This window comes from Balaenoptera borealis, assembly GCF_965194805.1.
Source record: "Balaenoptera borealis genome assembly, chromosome: 4".
Lineage (NCBI taxonomy): Eukaryota > Metazoa > Chordata > Mammalia > Artiodactyla > Balaenopteridae > Balaenoptera > Balaenoptera borealis.
Window position 1 is genome coordinate 148,819,076 of NC_138861.1, and position 16,407 is coordinate 148,835,482.

At 50.3% G+C, this 16,407-nt stretch overlaps 2 protein-coding genes across 4 annotated transcripts in view; one reads left to right on the plus strand and one right to left on the minus strand.

Annotated features, from left to right (window-relative positions):
- Nucleotides 1-11,665, plus strand: part of TNIP2 (TNFAIP3 interacting protein 2) — a 72,039-nt gene extending 60,374 nt beyond the window's left edge. The window contains exon 6 of the mRNA XM_082390943.1: nt 11,543-11,665. Within this exon, the coding sequence (XP_082247069.1) occupies nt 11,543-11,569 (27 nt within the window). The 3' untranslated portion in view covers nt 11,570-11,665. The remainder of the gene's footprint in view (nt 1-11,542) is intronic.
- Nucleotides 1-16,407, minus strand: part of FAM193A (family with sequence similarity 193 member A) — a 173,593-nt gene that overhangs the window by 11,322 nt on the left and 145,864 nt on the right. For all 3 annotated transcript variants that reach the window (XM_082390915.1, XM_082390914.1, XM_082390913.1), the window contains 4 exons: nt 15,140-15,413; nt 14,353-14,536; nt 13,055-13,285; nt 9,568-10,417 (listed from right to left, as the gene is read on the minus strand). In XM_082390915.1, the coding sequence (XP_082247041.1) occupies nt 9,568-10,417; nt 13,055-13,285; nt 14,353-14,536; nt 15,140-15,413 (1,539 nt within the window). The remainder of the gene's footprint in view (nt 1-9,567; nt 10,418-13,054; nt 13,286-14,352; nt 14,537-15,139; nt 15,414-16,407) is intronic.

Sequence of the window (16,407 nt, forward strand, 5' to 3'; positions counted from 1 at the left end):
GCTGTATTTCATTTTGCAGTTGAACAACCCTCTTTGAACATAGGCTACAGCAGGGAGATGACTGATGAGGGAGCCTCGGCGCCTCTGAGGGTTTTAATTCTCTCTTCTGCTCTGCCCACCCTGTTTGGTACCTGCCAGGCGCTCAGAGGCTCCATCCGTGCACACCTGGGTGATGGGGGGGGCGCTGGCGGTGTACACACAGCACCGGGCTCCACCCACGGACGAGTGCAGACCACCGACAGTGCTCTGTTAAAGCCAGTCTCCATTCCCTGTCTCCACCTTAGCATGGGACAATTTTTCGGAATCTTCAGTAAAAGACTCCCTTTCCTCCCATCACTGGGCATGTGCACAGCAGCGTAATGAAGGTGCGGTTTACCTGCATACCAGCAGCTAACACTGCTGAAGACTCCCAGCGCCACGCGGAGTGCCTTCACATCCGCCAGCTCACGGCAACGCCACGGCCACTGAGCAGCCCCCGCACGCCCCCCTGCACGACCACGGCCCCTCCCGCACAGACAGCTCGCAGCGGCCTGGGTTTTCCTCGACTCCGCCCCCCGCCGCTGTATCCCTGTGGTTTCAGCCACACCTGGATACCAACACCACCAAACCACACCCGCTCCAGACCTCCTTCATGAGTGGCTCGTCCACAAAGCCACCTCCTCTGTACATCCACCCTTCAGGCAGCTGACCCCCAATGCGGGCAAAGCCGCAGCCGTTGTTGTGATCTGCTGCAGCCGCTCCCTTTCTGACAGTGATCTAGAAATGATCCTCCCCCCCACCCCCTTCCTCACACTCGTGTCCCACCTGTCGCCCCTGTCACCATGCTGGGCACGTTCCTCGTCAACAGTCGCAGATGCCTGTCTCCATCCCATTGCTGCTGCTTCTGGTCTGCCCCCCCAGCCCCCGCCCAAGCTCCCTGGTCCAGGCCGCCAGCCCGCACGAGTCACCCTCACAACACGCTCCTTCCCAGCCACTGAGACCGTTCATCGGGCCTCCGCTGCACACCTACCACAGGCATCTCCTGGAGGCCCACTGGCTGACCCTGGTCAAGGAAACAGTGATGCACGAGGAAAGGCGAGGTGGGCCAGGAGTGTTTACAGATGTAAGGAAGGTAAAGTCTTAGAAAGGCCGAACTCAAGTTATTCCATAAAGAAGTTCTAGAAGAGGAGTTGCTTCAACCACAGAAGCAAACACAGAGCAGACACGCCTGCTGGGAGCGCTCTCATTATAAAGTGATTTCTAATACTCTTCTAATTAGAACTGATAACCGGTATTGAAAATCTTGGCATAAGAAAAAAATGGGACGGAACTATAACAAGATCCAGTATCAGACAAACATTTTTCACAACAAAACTTATTAACCAGGCTGGCAAGAAAGAGCGACCTGAAGAGTTTCACACCCGCCAGGCTGTCTGTTCACTGTTCAGACCGCAGGCTGGCAACAGAGAGCGACCTGAAGAGTTCCACACCCACCAGGCTGTCTGTTCACTGTTCAGACCGCAGGCTGGCAAGAAAGAGCGACCTGAAGAATTTCACACCCGCCAGGCTGTCTGTTCACTGTTCAGACCGCAGGAAACAGTTTGCTTCGCCAGAGCTTGGAGGACTCTGTGCCCGACCCCTACTTGAGGACATGTGCCTGGGAACACTGCTACACGAGGACCAACACGGGTACCTAATGTATTCACGTGCAAACCTACAAATACTATGCACTCTGACAAAGCAGAAACAAATGCAGCTGAAAAATGGGAAGAGAGAGGACAGCAAAAGAGGGCAGAGTAGAGAAAACAGGGTCAGCACACGGCTGTCCCCCAGGCAGTTAAGTGGTGCCACAGGCCCCCATTTGGAGCAGGGATGGGGCACTAGAGGTATAAGTGCAGGGGCAGCACCGGTACAAAGTCACAAACGTTCCTAAACACCAAGAATATATAGAAAGAAAGGCAAACATCTCACACAGAGAGACAATCAGCGAATATAAAATATAAACTAGAGGACTTCCCTGGTGGCACAGTGGCTAACATGCCACGCTCCCAATGCAGGGGGCCCGGGTTTGATCCCTGGTCAGGGAACTAGATCCTGCATGCATGCCACAACTAAGAGTGCTCACGCCACAACTAAGGAGCCCACAGGCCACAACTAAGACCCAGTGCAGCCACCAAAAAAAAAATACACACACACACACACACACACACATATATGTATGTATTAAAAAATTGACCTAATAATTACAAAATAATGTCACGGTTGTGCTATCAATACATGGAAACAGGCTCACCTCCCCTGTAGATAAGACTGTCAATGTGGCTCACACAGCAGGACTGCGGTGTCTCGGCTGCACGCAAGGGAATGACCTAAAGCCAGGTGACTCAGGCCAGAAATGAAGGGACGAGGACAACGGTGCCCCACCAGTCAAACAGAAACAGAGAGAAGGGGTAGCAATCACCATCTTAGACAAAGAATTCAAGCCAGAAGTGTAAAACACAACGAAAAGGACATTTTTAAACAATAAAAACCACAATTCAATATAAGAAATTAGTTAGGAATATGTACCAAGTAACAAAGAAACCACCTTTATAAAGCAAAACTACAGGAAATGCAAGAAAACACAGAAACTCAATAATAAATAACAGAATATATGTAAGGAGGACAAAAAACAAGTAAGGATACAGAAGACCTAAACCTAAACCTAACTCAAAGATATATCATGGATATAAATATATATTTAGTTTAATACCATGATAACAGAGAAAATACACTTGAATCTCAAGTGAACACAGAGCAGTCACAAAAACTAGTCACAAAGAAAATACCAGTAAGTTTCATGAGGCAGAAATATTACAAACAATACTCTTGGATCACAGTGTACAAAACCTAGAAATTATTAACATAAACAAGGCTCTCCCACCTGGAAACCTAAAAGCCAGCTATTAAACTATTGGGTGAAAGGGGAAAAGAAAACCACATGGAAATTACTGAATTTCTAAAGAAGAAACCAAACGGAAACATTATCATACACTGTGGGATATACTTAAAGGAATGATCAGAGAAAATTCAAGGCGCTAAATACTGTGATCAGTAAAAATGAAGGAATGAAAAGAAATGAACTCAATTCCCAAATCAAAAAGTTAGAAAGAACAATGAAATAAAACAAAAGGAAGCACAGGAAAAAAAGATAAAAGTAGAAATTTATGAGGCAGAGAAAAAAACAACAGTATACCTAATTGATAAATCAAGAGCCTGGCTTTTGAAAATATTATATAGATAAACTATTAACTTTAACTAACTGAGTCAAATAGAATAGGGAGAAAGAAAGCACAAACATACAAAATAAGAAATGACAAGAGGAAAATAACCACTGAAAGAAATTTTTTAAAAAGTATGTACTTTGCAGACATCTATGTAAATAAGCTGGAAAACTGGCTGAAAAGATAATTTACTACGGAAACACAGTTTAGCAAAATTAACCTCAGTGAAGAAAGAAATACTTAAATAGACCAATTACCATAGAGGACAGAGAGAATACCATCAGGAAACTACCCCACAAAAAAGCACCGGGCCCGGGGGCTGCACAGAAGATTCCTATCAAATCATTAAAGCCTAAATAGTCCCAATGGAAGGCGAATTGCTCTAGAATACTGAAAATGAAAAACAAACAAAAAAGCTTCCTAATTCTTTATGAAGTATAACAGGTCTAAGAAGAAAAATTATGTTTAATCTCCGTAGATACTAGAAAACCTCTGACAAAATTCAACACTCATTCCTGATAAAGTACGCAAGAAAAATAGGAATTGGGCTTCCCTGGTGGCGCAGTGGTTGAGAGTCTGCCTGCCAATGCAGGGAACACGGGTTCGGGCCCTGGTCTGGGAGGATGCCACATGCCGCGGAACAGCTGGGCCCGTGAGCCACAACTACTGAGCCTGCGCGTCTGGAGCCAGGCTCAGGCTCTCTTGTGCTCCACAACAAGAGAGGCAGCAATAGTGAGAGGCCCGCGCACCACGATGAAGAGTGGCCCCCGCTTGCCACAACTAGAGAAGGCCCTTGCACAGAAACGAAGACCCAACACAGCCATAAATAAATAAATAAATAAAAAATAGGAATTGTTGGATATTTTCTTCACATGATAAAATATATAAACCTTACCCTAAAGCCAGAATCTTAATGTAGAAACACCAGACGTTTCCATTAAGTTCAAGAATGATGCAATTAAACAAGAGAAAACAAGAAGCATAAGAATTGGAAAAGGAGAAGTAAAGCTTTCTCTATCTGCAGATAGATAATAGAGTACCTGTTAAACCCCAGAGAATCAACAATAAGACTCAAACAATGAAATAATCTGCTAAGGTAGGAGATATAAAGTTAACATACAGAAAGCAATAGCTGTTATATACACAAATGACCAGTTAGAGGAGCACTATTCAATAGAAATACAACATGAACCACATACATAATTTAAGATTTTGTAGTAGCCACATTGAAAAAATTAAAAAGAAACAAGTGAAATTAATTTTAGTAATATATACTTTATTTAATTAAATATGTCCAAAAGATTATCATTTCAATATGTAATCAATGTAAAAAATTATACTGGGACTTCCCTGGTGGCACAATGGTTAAGAATCTACCTGCCACAGAAGACCTAAACAGACATTTCTCCAAAGTAGACATACAGATGGCCAACAAACACATGAAGAGATGGTCAACGTCACTAATCATTAGAGAAATGCAAATCAAAACCACAATGAGGTACCAACTCACACCGGTCAGAATGGCCATCATCAAAAAATCTACAAACAGTAAATGCTGGAGAGGGTGTGGAGAAAAGGGAACCCTCCTGCACTGTTGGTGGGAATGTAAATTGATGCAGCCACTATGAAGAACAGTATGGAGGTGCCTTAAAAAAACTAAAAATAGAACTACCATACAACCCAGCAGTCCAGTCCCACTACTGGGCATATACCCAGAGAAAACCGTAATTCAAAAAGACACATGTACCACAATGTTCATTGCAGCACTATTTACAATAACCAGGACATGGAAGCAACCTAAATGTCCACTGACAGATGAATGGATAAAGAAGATGTGGCACACATATACAATGGAATATTAGCCATAAAAAGGAACGAAACTGAATTATTTGTAATGAGGTGGATGGATCTAGAGTCTGTCATACAGAGTGAAGTAAGTCAGAAAGAGAAAAACAAATACCGTATGCTAACGCACATATATGGAATCTAAATAAAACGGTACTGATGAACCTAGGGGGCCGGGCAACAATAAAGACGCAGACCTAGAGAACGGACTTGAGGACACGGTGGGGCGGGGGGAAGCTGGGATGAAGTGAGAGAGTAGCACTGACATATACACACTACCAAATGTAAAACAGCTAGTGGGAAGCTGCTGCATAGCACAGGGAGATCAGCTTGATGCTTGGTGATGACCTAGAGGGGTGGGATAGGGAGGGTGGCTCAAGAGGGAGGGGATATATGGATACGTATAGCTGATTCACTTTGCTGTACAGCAGAAACTAACACAGCATTGTAAAGTGATTATACTCCAATAAAGATATTAAAAAAAAAAAAAAGAAAGGAATCCAATGCAGGGGACTCGGGTTTGATCCCTGGTCCAGGAAGATCCCACATGCCATGGAGCAACTAAGCCTGTGTGCCACAATTACTGAGCCTGTGCGCTGTAACTATTGAAGCCCGCATGCCTAGAGCCCGTGCTCTGCAACAAGAGAAGCCACCGCAATGAGAAGTCCGCGCACCGCAATGAAGAGTAGCCCCTGCTCGCCTGAACTAGAGAAAGCCCACGCAGCAATGAAGACTCAGTGCAGCGCCCCCCCCCCCCAAAAATATACTGAGTTATTTTACATTCCTTTTTTTTTTCATACTAGGTTTTCAAAATCTGGTTATGTTTTTACATTCACAACCCCCTCAATTTGCACCTTCCACCGTTCGGTGCTCAGGGGTGACATGTGACTGGCTACTGCACCAGACGGACAGAGTTAGAAGGTATGATTGTAGAAAACACCCCGTTAAAATTAAAAGCAAGGAAGATTAAATACTTAGGAATAAGCTCAATAAGAAATGTGAAAAACCTATTAGAGAAAATTTAAAACATTCCTAAAAGACATAAAGTAGACTTGAACAAATGGAAAAACTCCCCTTGTTCTTGGGAAGGACGAACAACATCATAGACACCAATTCTCACTAAATTATCTTATAAATTTAATGCAATACCAATAAAGATACCAACAAGGTTTTTTTTTTTTTTTTTTAAGGGAGCTAGGCACACTCATATCAAAGTTCTTATGGGAATACAAACATGAAAGAATAGCCAGGAAAACACTGAAAAAGGCTATGAGGAGAGAAGAGCCCTGTAAGTCATTAAAATGTACAGAACCTCTAAAGTAGCTAACTCAATGCAATAATGGCGTGTGAATGAACACAGAGGAAAGGAAGAGAAATTCCAGAACAGACCTGAGGACACACGGTGTAGCACACGGTAGCATCCTGAGTCACTGGGGCAAGATGAGCTTTTTAATAACTGGTGTTGAGACAACCGGTTAACTATTTGTAAAAGATAAAGCTGGATTCATGCATCACACGATACAAAAGAATAAACTCCAAATAAATGTATCAGGGAGCTAAGTGAAAAAAGTGAAACCATGCTAATACTAGAAAAAAAGTTGGGCAGATTCCTCCTTAACCTTCGTGTTAGTACAAACAATTATATCTAACAATTATTTAAAATCCAGAGGCAATAAAAAAATCAATGACCTGACTATGTAAAGTAAAAAAGAAAACTTGTGCACGGCTAAAAAGCATTGTAAACATAGTCAAAGGCAACAAGCTGGGGGAATATCTGTAGCATGCAATGCAGTTAAAAGGCTAATATCCCCAATTCATAAAGAACTCTTAAAAAATGGAAGGAAAAGACCAAAAACCCAATTAAAAATGAGAAAAAGATATGAACAGAAAATTCACAAAAGAAATATAGAAAGAAACAGCCCTTAAAAATATGACCTCACTGTAATTAGAGAAAAATGCATATGAAAACTACAGGAATAAGTGCGCCTAACAGATGGGCTCAAGTTACAAAGCCTGACAACACACTCTCTTGGTGAGGCTGTGGCCAAACAGGGGCTCGAAGGGGTGGGGGTGCAATGCAGGGTTCAGAGGACCAGGCCACATCAACAAGCCCTGTCTGCACTGACCTCTGACCCAGCACTCCCGCAGAAACACCGACGCAGAGCACCTGCGCTCCGCCCCGCTGTGTGTCATTACAAACCCCGAGAGCGGGGCAGTGTCCAGCCGGGCCCACTCAGCACCTGAAACCACAAGGAAGAGCTGCGGACGCACATGGAGGGCCTTCGGAATACAGGATGTGGGGAAAAAGCCACGGGGAAAGGCATCTCTAACATGCCAACCTTTTGTGTAAAAAACAGAAAAGCAAATAAGAAACTAAGTAGGAATGGGATAGGGAAAAAGAAATCAGGATTAAGGAGGGGAAACAAAACAAAATAGATACAATCAGAAACAAAGGAAGCCGGCTGTATTTCCTAGGAGTCCCCGTGGCTTTACTAAATGTGCCGCACTAGGTCCTCTGGGGGGAAGAGACCTACCAACCCTCAGGCTACAGAAAGGAACCCAGAACAGACACCGAGGGCAGGTGCGCCGGTCGGTCTCCCTCCGCGGTGGGAGCAGGCAATTCTGAAACCACCCCGTGTGCCCCCCCAGGACGCAAGGAAGGAGACACACGGTGGACCGCGGGGAGGGGGCCGCAGGGAGCGCAGTTGGCACCGGAGCCGGACTGCAGTTGTCAGGGTGAGCGGGGGGTTCTCACTGCAGACATTAGGCACCGAGAGACACAGATGTGGGGGGGGGGCACGAGGAGCGCACACGTGCCCGCGTACACACACACGCTCCCCCTCCTAGGCCCTGTCAACCACACACCAGCAGCACCCAGGTCTGGGTCTCAGAGCCGGGACATCTAACTGTGCACAGAAGTGCTCAAAGCGCAACGGGGCGCAGGGGCCACGCGGAGGGGGCTCCCACCGACTGAATCTGGGGGCGTCGAAATGAACAGTGTTAGTAAAGGACTGTAACCTAGAGCGTAAAGAAAGAATCCACGAACCCGCCCTTATATAAGTCATGAAGTAAATGAAAAAATACACAGGGAAGGAGAGCTCTTCCTGTAGAACGCTGAGTAAGAAATGGAGAAGGAATGACATCAGAAAAGTCAGCATGATGTAGGCAAACAGCTCAGTAATAATCCCCCTGGGCAGTAACTGTCGTCGACCGATGCTAAAAGTAGTGGACGAATGTCTGATACGGCATAAGGGACTCGTCTCCCCATGAGACACTCCGGGTGAGCACAGGTCAGGTGTCAGCCTGGCAGAGGAGAGACGGGCCGACCACACGCACCACGGCCCAGGAGGAGAGTTACCACCACCGGGCAGCGTGCCTCCTGACGGCAGGGCACCCACCAACACAGGCCCATCACCCCCAAGGCGCTGCCGCCAGCGCTGCGTAATCTGAACCTGGCTGTGAAGAAACGGCACCAAACTGAAATTACTCTAGACAGTCATTTACTCTAAAAAATGGATGGGTCACACTCTCTAGAGACGTCAGGTTGTGAGAAAGTGAGCAACTGACGCATTAAAGGAAATGAAAGAGGCATGACGTGTGACCCTGGTTTGGATCCTGTGTCAGGAGAAAACAACTTTGCGTCCTAGGACGTTAAAGGGATGAAGGGAGAAACACGACTCGGCCTGCAGGTGACAGTCGTGCGTCCGTGTTAATTTCCCGATTTTAACAACTACACTGCGCTCCCTGCGGCCCCCTCCCCGCGGTCCACCGTGTGTCTCCTTCCTTGCGTCCTGGGGGGGCACATGGGTGGTTTCAGAATTGCCTGCTCCCACCGCGGTGGGAGACCGGCAGGCGCACCTGCCCTCGGTGTCTGTTCTGGGTTCCTTTCTCTAGCCTGAGGGTTGGTAGGTCTCTTTCCCCCCAGAGGACCTAGTGCGGCACATTTAGTACAGCCACGGCGACTCCTGGGAAATGCAGCCGGCTTCCTTTGTTTCCGACTGTATCCATTTTGTTTTGTTTAGTTGTTAAAATCAACAACGACATCGTGCGCCCCCCCCCCATCTGTATCTTGCTGTATCTAATCTCTTGTTTTGAGGAAACACACACAGCAGTATTTCAGGGTAAAAGGGCACCATGTCTGAAAGCACTCTCATTTGGTTCAGAAAAGTAACCAAGAGGGAGAGACAGGACAAAGCAAGTGTGGTGACATGCTGAGCTGGACGGGAGTATGTGGGAATCCTTCGTACTATTTCCTGCGGCGTGGGGGAAGTCTAAAATTACTTCAAGGTAGCCAAATATAACAACAATGCCTACGTGTCCCTCATTGTTGGCGAAGAGGCCACACAAAGCACGAAGCCACGACACAGACGGCAGCATCCACCTCCGTGAGGGACGGACCCCGAGAGGCACCCCGACCCAGCGCCCTCCTCGGCCCGAGATGCCCCAGCCAGACACACGCCCCTTTCCGCTCTGCATTTACCGATTGAACTGCTGCCTCTGTCTCCCTTCTTCTTCTTGCTTTTCTTGCTCTTGCCCTTGGGCTGCGGAGAGTCTGCTGGCGCCGGCTTGCCGCCCTGCGGGTGCTCGCTGGGCGCGGCGGGCTCCACGGGGCCCGGGCTCGGCTTCTCCTCCCGGACGTGGTTCAGCTGCTTTCTGTTGTTGTTGTTGCTGTTGACTTTCCTCTCCTCCCTCCTGTGCTCTGCCAGGGGCGTGAGGTCAAGCACTCTGGCCTTTGACTCAGCCTGGGGCCGGGGCCGGGGCTGGGCCTCTGAGGCTCTGGGGGGCTCCAAGGGCTTCCTCGCCGGCTCACTGCCCGCTTTACTGGTCTGCTTCAGCTTCTGTTTGCTGCTTCCCTCTTTGTGGTGGTGCATCATGTCCAGGAGGAAGGACAGCGGCTCCTGCTGCTTCCCGTTGACCCCTTTGGGCAGAAGGAGCTTGGAGTCCCTGGCGGCCGCGGGCTCGGTGGTGTCCCCGTCGGCCCCCGGCCCCGGCCCCGTCTCTCTGTGGTCCATGTGTCTGGAGGGGGAGCGAGATGAGGTTTCTGGGTCTTCGGTCGGCTCCAGCGAGCCGTTGTGGATGTCGTCAGAGTTGGGCGCGGACTCCGTGGCCGCCTGGAAACTCCTAGCAAGCATGTCCAACTTGGGACAGTCTTTACTTGGCCTCTCCTTCTTCTTCTTTTTCACGGCTCTCAGCTTCTGCAGCTCCTGGAGCCGCTGAAGCTCCTCCTTGAGCCGCTCCTCCTCCTCCTCCTCCCGCCGCCGCTCCTCCTCTCGGAGGTGCAGGTGCTCCCGGGCCCGGGCCTCTGCTTCAAGGCGTGCTTTCTCCTCCAGCTGCCGATGTGAAAGGAAAAGGCAACTTAGGACAACAGTAAGTGCTCGAAAAAGTAAGACACACACACAAAAATGAGATAAAAGCTGAATCGTGTGATAAGAATAGAAACCCTGAAAGGGGTTGTAATAGGTCAAAAGCTTAAAACACACCTCCATCAAAGCAGGGGGTGGTAGTCAACAAAAAATTCCTTAGAGCCTTTGCCCTAGCCCTGGGCACAGAGGGCAAGGTCAGAGCAGCTGCCGTGCTCCTGCCCCGAGTGGGCTCTCCCGTCTGTGCGCGGCGGGCGGGGGATAAACCGGACAAGAACGAGACTGATCACGAGGCCGCAGTTACACAGCCGCACCGGTGCCGCCAGAACCTTTCCAGGTGGGGAATGCCGCCGATGCGTTCACGTGGGGCAAAGCAACGTTCAAGAAAATGTGTACTGAAAAGCTCGGAATTTCTTTTTCCCACCCTAGCAGGTAAAATTCCCAATATACTTTCACTAGTGTGATAGAGCAAATGACTTCCTAAAATGTTCAACATGACGTGGCAAATAGACAATGGTTATTTCTGCTGTCCAACTGGCAGGAAATTAATTTTCAACTCAAGCGAAGATTGTATTTTTTTAGTGACACACATTCCAGGAGCATAAATGGAAAAGATTCCTTCCGATTAGAAAACAAACGAGGGATTTCCCTGGCGGTCCAGTGGTTAAGACTCCGCGCTCCCAATGCAGGGGGCCGGAGTTCGATCCCCAGTCAGGGAACTAAATCCCACGCACCGCAACTAAGACCTGGGGCAGCCAAATAAATAAATAAATAAATAAATACTAATAAAAAGGAAACAAACAAACACCCAGGAAGAGTAAGGAGAACGGCTCCTCCACCACTGGGCTCCAGTAAGGCTCAGGCTCGTAAGAGTCTTTGAAAAAAACATTTTGCGTGGGAAAACGTAAAGGTCCTTCCGAATTTAAATATTTTTCGTGATGTTTCAGAAGGCAATATTTTTAAGAGACAACTTGCTTGTTTTTCTAAATAACTTAAACATAAAATTAGGTTAAAAATTCAATGACAGGTTTCAAAAAAATGTAACTTGACAATTCATGTACAGATTATTTTAAATTCTTGCTCCATCTGTGAAAGGAAAGCTCTGCTGGAGGCAGCACCTGACGGACAAACTCCCGCAGCGTCTGCCGCAGTGGCCCCCGCAGGCACTCCAGGACCTCCGGTCTGCAGGCCCGACCTGCCACAGGACAGAATCTACAGTGATCCAAGCCCGGCATGCGCTGCCTCCATTTCAACAGCGGGCCGGCCAAGCAGAGGCAAGGCAGCTTTGTGGGCCCCTCTGCAGACGAGGTGCTCGGCAGGGCGCACGACGGGCGGGCGCGGGCGCCGAGGACGACCTGGGCCGCGCCTGCAGGATGCTCTGGGTCCAGGCCGCCCGCAAGGACAGAGCACAGGCGTCCGGGTGGGGGCAGCCCTGAGAGCACCTGAGCCAGTGCAAAGGCTTCCGACGAAGCCCAGTGGCGAGCCCCCAGGGCCTCGGACCGCCTGGGACCCCGGGCGCTGAAACACCCCTGGGTGGAGAACACACCTTCTCCCCACACCAGGTCTGGGGCAGAAGCAGGCCGCTCCCTCCAAGCCCCCTAATTCGACCTGTGGCCAATCCAGACCTATCTCGGGACCGGGGGTGGGTACAACAGCGGCAGTGAATCCACTCAGTTCAATCACAGCTACCTTAAGAGTCACGGCAACTAAGTTGGAAGCAACACCACACGACAAGTGGCCTGACCCTGGGTCCATTGTGGGCATGTCTCCTCCTTCACAGGGGCCTCACGCCCTCCCAAAGCAACCCATCCTACGGTCAGAACCCTGTGGCCCTGACGAGTCCCCTCTGGGCACAGCCCACACCTGCCTGCTGAGGCAGGCTCGTGGAGCCTGACACCTTCAGGGGGCTGAAACCGGGAAGAACCTCCAAAAGAACTGGCGGTGGGGAGGAAACCCTAGAGGAGATGCCGTTCCCATCACTTTCAACGTCGCAGGAAGTAACGGATACAATTTCTTCTGCGCGTCACGCTCACGCGTTGAGACCGCACTCAGGTCCGGCCGCAGCTCACCACTGGGCCAGCCTGGCCAGTCTCGGCAGCTACTTGCTTTTGTGGCAGCCCCCGCCCTAACGGTGAGGGGGCCGCCTGACTCTCGACATCACTGCCACGGGCAGGCCCTCCTTGGAGCGGTACCGCCTGATCCTCCTCTGTCAGCGGGGCCGCCCGGGGCCCTGTACCAGCCTCGGGTCAAAGGCGCTTCTTCAGCCCCAGTCTCCAGAAGCCCACAGCGCCCCGCCCTCGACAGCCAGGGCTGCTTCCTCTGCTTTCCTGGGGAAGAAGTTCCTTCGACAGACAAGAGGCGGAGGGGCTGCTGCAGCCCTGACGCTGGCCAGCGCAAGAACCGGAGGCCTGTTTTAGAGCCATTAACAAACCCCTGGCACAGGAGGGGGCTCCACGGCCTGAAAATACAACCTGGGTCTTGAAGCAGCGTCCAGTTCAGGCTGGCAGGGGCGGTCAGGGGCTCTTGAAGCAACACTGGGAGCCTGTCGCCCAGCCCCGAGCTCAGAGGCCCCCCCGGGAGGCCGCCTGGTGCAGACCTTCTGTTTACCTTTCTCTGCTTATGCCGTGCACGCTTGGCGGCCCGGGTGCTGCTCACGGGTTTGGTCTCCGAGCTGTTTATAAACTGGAGCAAGTCTTCCACCCTTCGATGGTCAACCACACTCTCCCTTTCTGAGAGCTGATCCGTTTTCTTAGGTTGCTCTTCTTTCCTCTTGGTCAGCCGTAAACGAAGCTTTTCCCTCATTTCTGCATAATTTCTACTTGTTGGCGCAGCTGGAGGCTAAGACACGAAAACATGACGAAACGCAAGTTTTAATGATTTTGAATATACCGAATTTCAGATCATAGCATTAAAAGTGAAATTTTTATTGCTCAAGTAACACACGTTCATCAGGAAAAGTAACTAAATAAAAGAAACAAATGGCGAGAAGAAGAAAAACCTTTCATCACCAATTACCTTTCAAAGGTAGTATTTTGGCACTGACCTTCAAGCTTTACCTATTCACAAAAAAATCTGGCAGAGGATGTACAACTATGTACACAAATGGTTATTTTTAAACTAAAAAAGAAACTATTATACATGCTGTAATTGACCTACTTTTTATGTAATACAGTGTGACTACCTTCTCGCGTCAATAGATGTGTTTATAGTATTTTTTCATCCCCTCGCCGGTTTCCTTTTCAGTGCTGAAAAGACTTCTCACTGACTACTAAAAACACGTGCATGAGTTTAGGAAATGCGGAGAGGACTAAAGCAGAAAAAGAACAACTCCCAGCCCCTGCTCTTCCCACCACCCACCCCCAGACACCATGGCTGACGCTTGCTTGTATGGATGAAATGACTGTCCTGGGACACCACACAGTATGGATGTGTCTCAATGTACTGTGCAGTCGAGCAAGAGGAATCCGCCTGTACAGGCTGTCCATTGTGTGGACTCAACAATTCCCACGCCTGGGTAGTTAGCAGGTCCTATCTCATCAACTGTTTTAAAAATCACAATCAAATGCAAAAATGCAGAGATGAAATACTCAAAACTAACTTTGGGCAAACACGTGTCATTGTTTCTTTACAACAACTACAACCTAGAAGTGGAACCACTGTTTTAGACCGTATCTTGATTTTAATTATGCTCGCAAATAACGCTTTACACACAGTGTAACCATACCCTGAATTCAACCTGGTACGTTATTCTTGCAAAGGAGTTTGCACATTTTACAACTCTAATTTAAACATGCAATTTACAAACATCCATGGCGAAACACTAATGTTGCGCACTTAAGTGCGCTCTCGGGCACCTGCCCCTCCCCCCGGAGGCCCTCCGGCAGGGGAGCGGCCCAGGCGCTTACCCCGCCGTGCCCGAAGAACTCGCAGTAGCAGCAGTCACAGTACTTGCCCTCCTTCTGGTTGGTGGAGGTGGAGGTGCTGGAGCTGTGCTCGGAGCAGCTGTCCTCGTCCGCGGTCTCGTCCCCGTCGTCCTGCTGCGGGTCATAGACGCCGTTCTCGCAGCGATGCCCTTCACAGTCGGGGTCGCTGCAAAACCGCGCAGGGCCCGTCAGCAAGCAGCCTGCCCCTCAAGGGGCGCGGAGCATGGCGAGCGGTGGCCGAGGCTGTTCTTTCCGACCAGCCTACCCTCGCCAACGAGGCGCGGGGCCTGCACGACCCAGGGGCCAAGCAGGTGGGGCAGGCGCAGGCCGGCGGGAACACGCAGAGGGGCTTCTCAGGTGCACACACACGGCCTCTCCACTGTCCCTCCCGCCACCATTTCATCCTGGGGGATGTCAGGGCGGGGGAGTGGCGGCAAGTTCAAAGGTAACGAACACTGACTTTTTAAAGAAAGCTGTCGAGCGTCCGTCCGTTGCATTGTTCTTTGCTCAACGTGTAACAAACGCGATTTCAAAACACCCACGGGCCCCCCTGCCGTTGCCAGCGGTCTGCGCACAGACCCACAGTGGCCCTGGGCTCTGCAGAACCGGCCGAGACCGGAGCCCGCCCCTCCCCGCTGCCGGTCCCCGGCTGGTGAGCTGCGAGGCCCCAGGCGCCGGAGTGTCTCGGGCGGTCCTGCAGGGTTAGGTGGTTAGGTCGCACGGCACCCATTCTGAAGCGCGCCGGCCTCCCCCGCCGGCCCGGGCTCACCTGCAGACGCTGGGAGGCGCGCTGACGGAGCCGTCTGTGGTGGGGGCCACGGGAGCAGGACAGAAGCTCTTGCGTGAATCCGCAAACCCGGGAGAGGTGGCGGCCGTTTTGGGGAAGGACGGGGCTGCGAGACCGGCAAGGTGAGGCGCGGAGGCTGGAGAGAGGGCGGCGGGAGGGAGGGCGGGAAGCGGCACAAGGCCTGTGGGGCTGTTCCTCGGGGCCGCCGGCACCCCGTGCCTGTGGTCCTCCTTGTTGATGCCGTGAAAGACGTCACCTGCGTTCAGAGATGCCAGAGTCACTGCCAGTGGCCAAGGTCAGGCAGACGTTCAGGCTTCTCTAAGTTAACACTTTTTTTTTTCCACACACACACACACACACACACACACACACACACACACACACACACACACACACACCTTTATTGGTGGCTTAACATGTGGAAGCAAGCTGCACTCACTCCTAAACATTCCAGCCCGGACTCCTGACAACATGCACGCTTTGCCGTAAAACCTCGACACCAGCGCCAACTACAGACAATTAACCTCGAGGTGACATTCTCATCTCACGTACAACCCCATCCAGACTTCCGGCCTCTCCCACACTCCTCTGCAGCTTTTCCTCCAACCCAGCATCTTTTAAACTTTCTTTTTTTCCTTCCACAATGCTGACATTTTTTGAGTTGAGGCCAGCTGTCCACAATTCTGGATTTACTGTCTCATGTCTGATTTAGCTGAAATATTCTACGCACGAATCCTGCAGAGGTTACGTTGGACCTTCCCACCTGATCGCACAGGAAGCACCTAACGTGTTTGCTCCTGTCGGTGAGCCTACATCTGATCAGGTGTGCAGGAGGCAGTCGGCACCTTCGCTTCCCTTTGCAACCTGCCAGTCACCTGTGGGTGCTGCTCCCAGACACCGGCACTACTGCATTCCCCAAACTGAGATCCAACGTCCTAACGCCCATGAGGACGCTCACCTGGGCCCCCTGTCACCGGCTGGCTGCAGAGTGGCCTTCTGTCTGTATCGGTCTTGCACACGCAGTCAGCAGCAGGCTTCTACCCAGACAGCTTCCCACCCGACTCCCTCTTCTGAGCCTCCCGAAGGATTCTCGACTTTAGTTGCGTGCTACAATCAGTTCCCTTATTCTTTCCAATGCTCAAACAGTCCTAACTTTGGCTAGCGAGGCCTCCCTCTCTGATCCGGCTCCCGTGTCCCTTTGACATTTGCCACTGGTCTCTGACTGCCCCCTTGCTTTCAAGTCCCCTCTT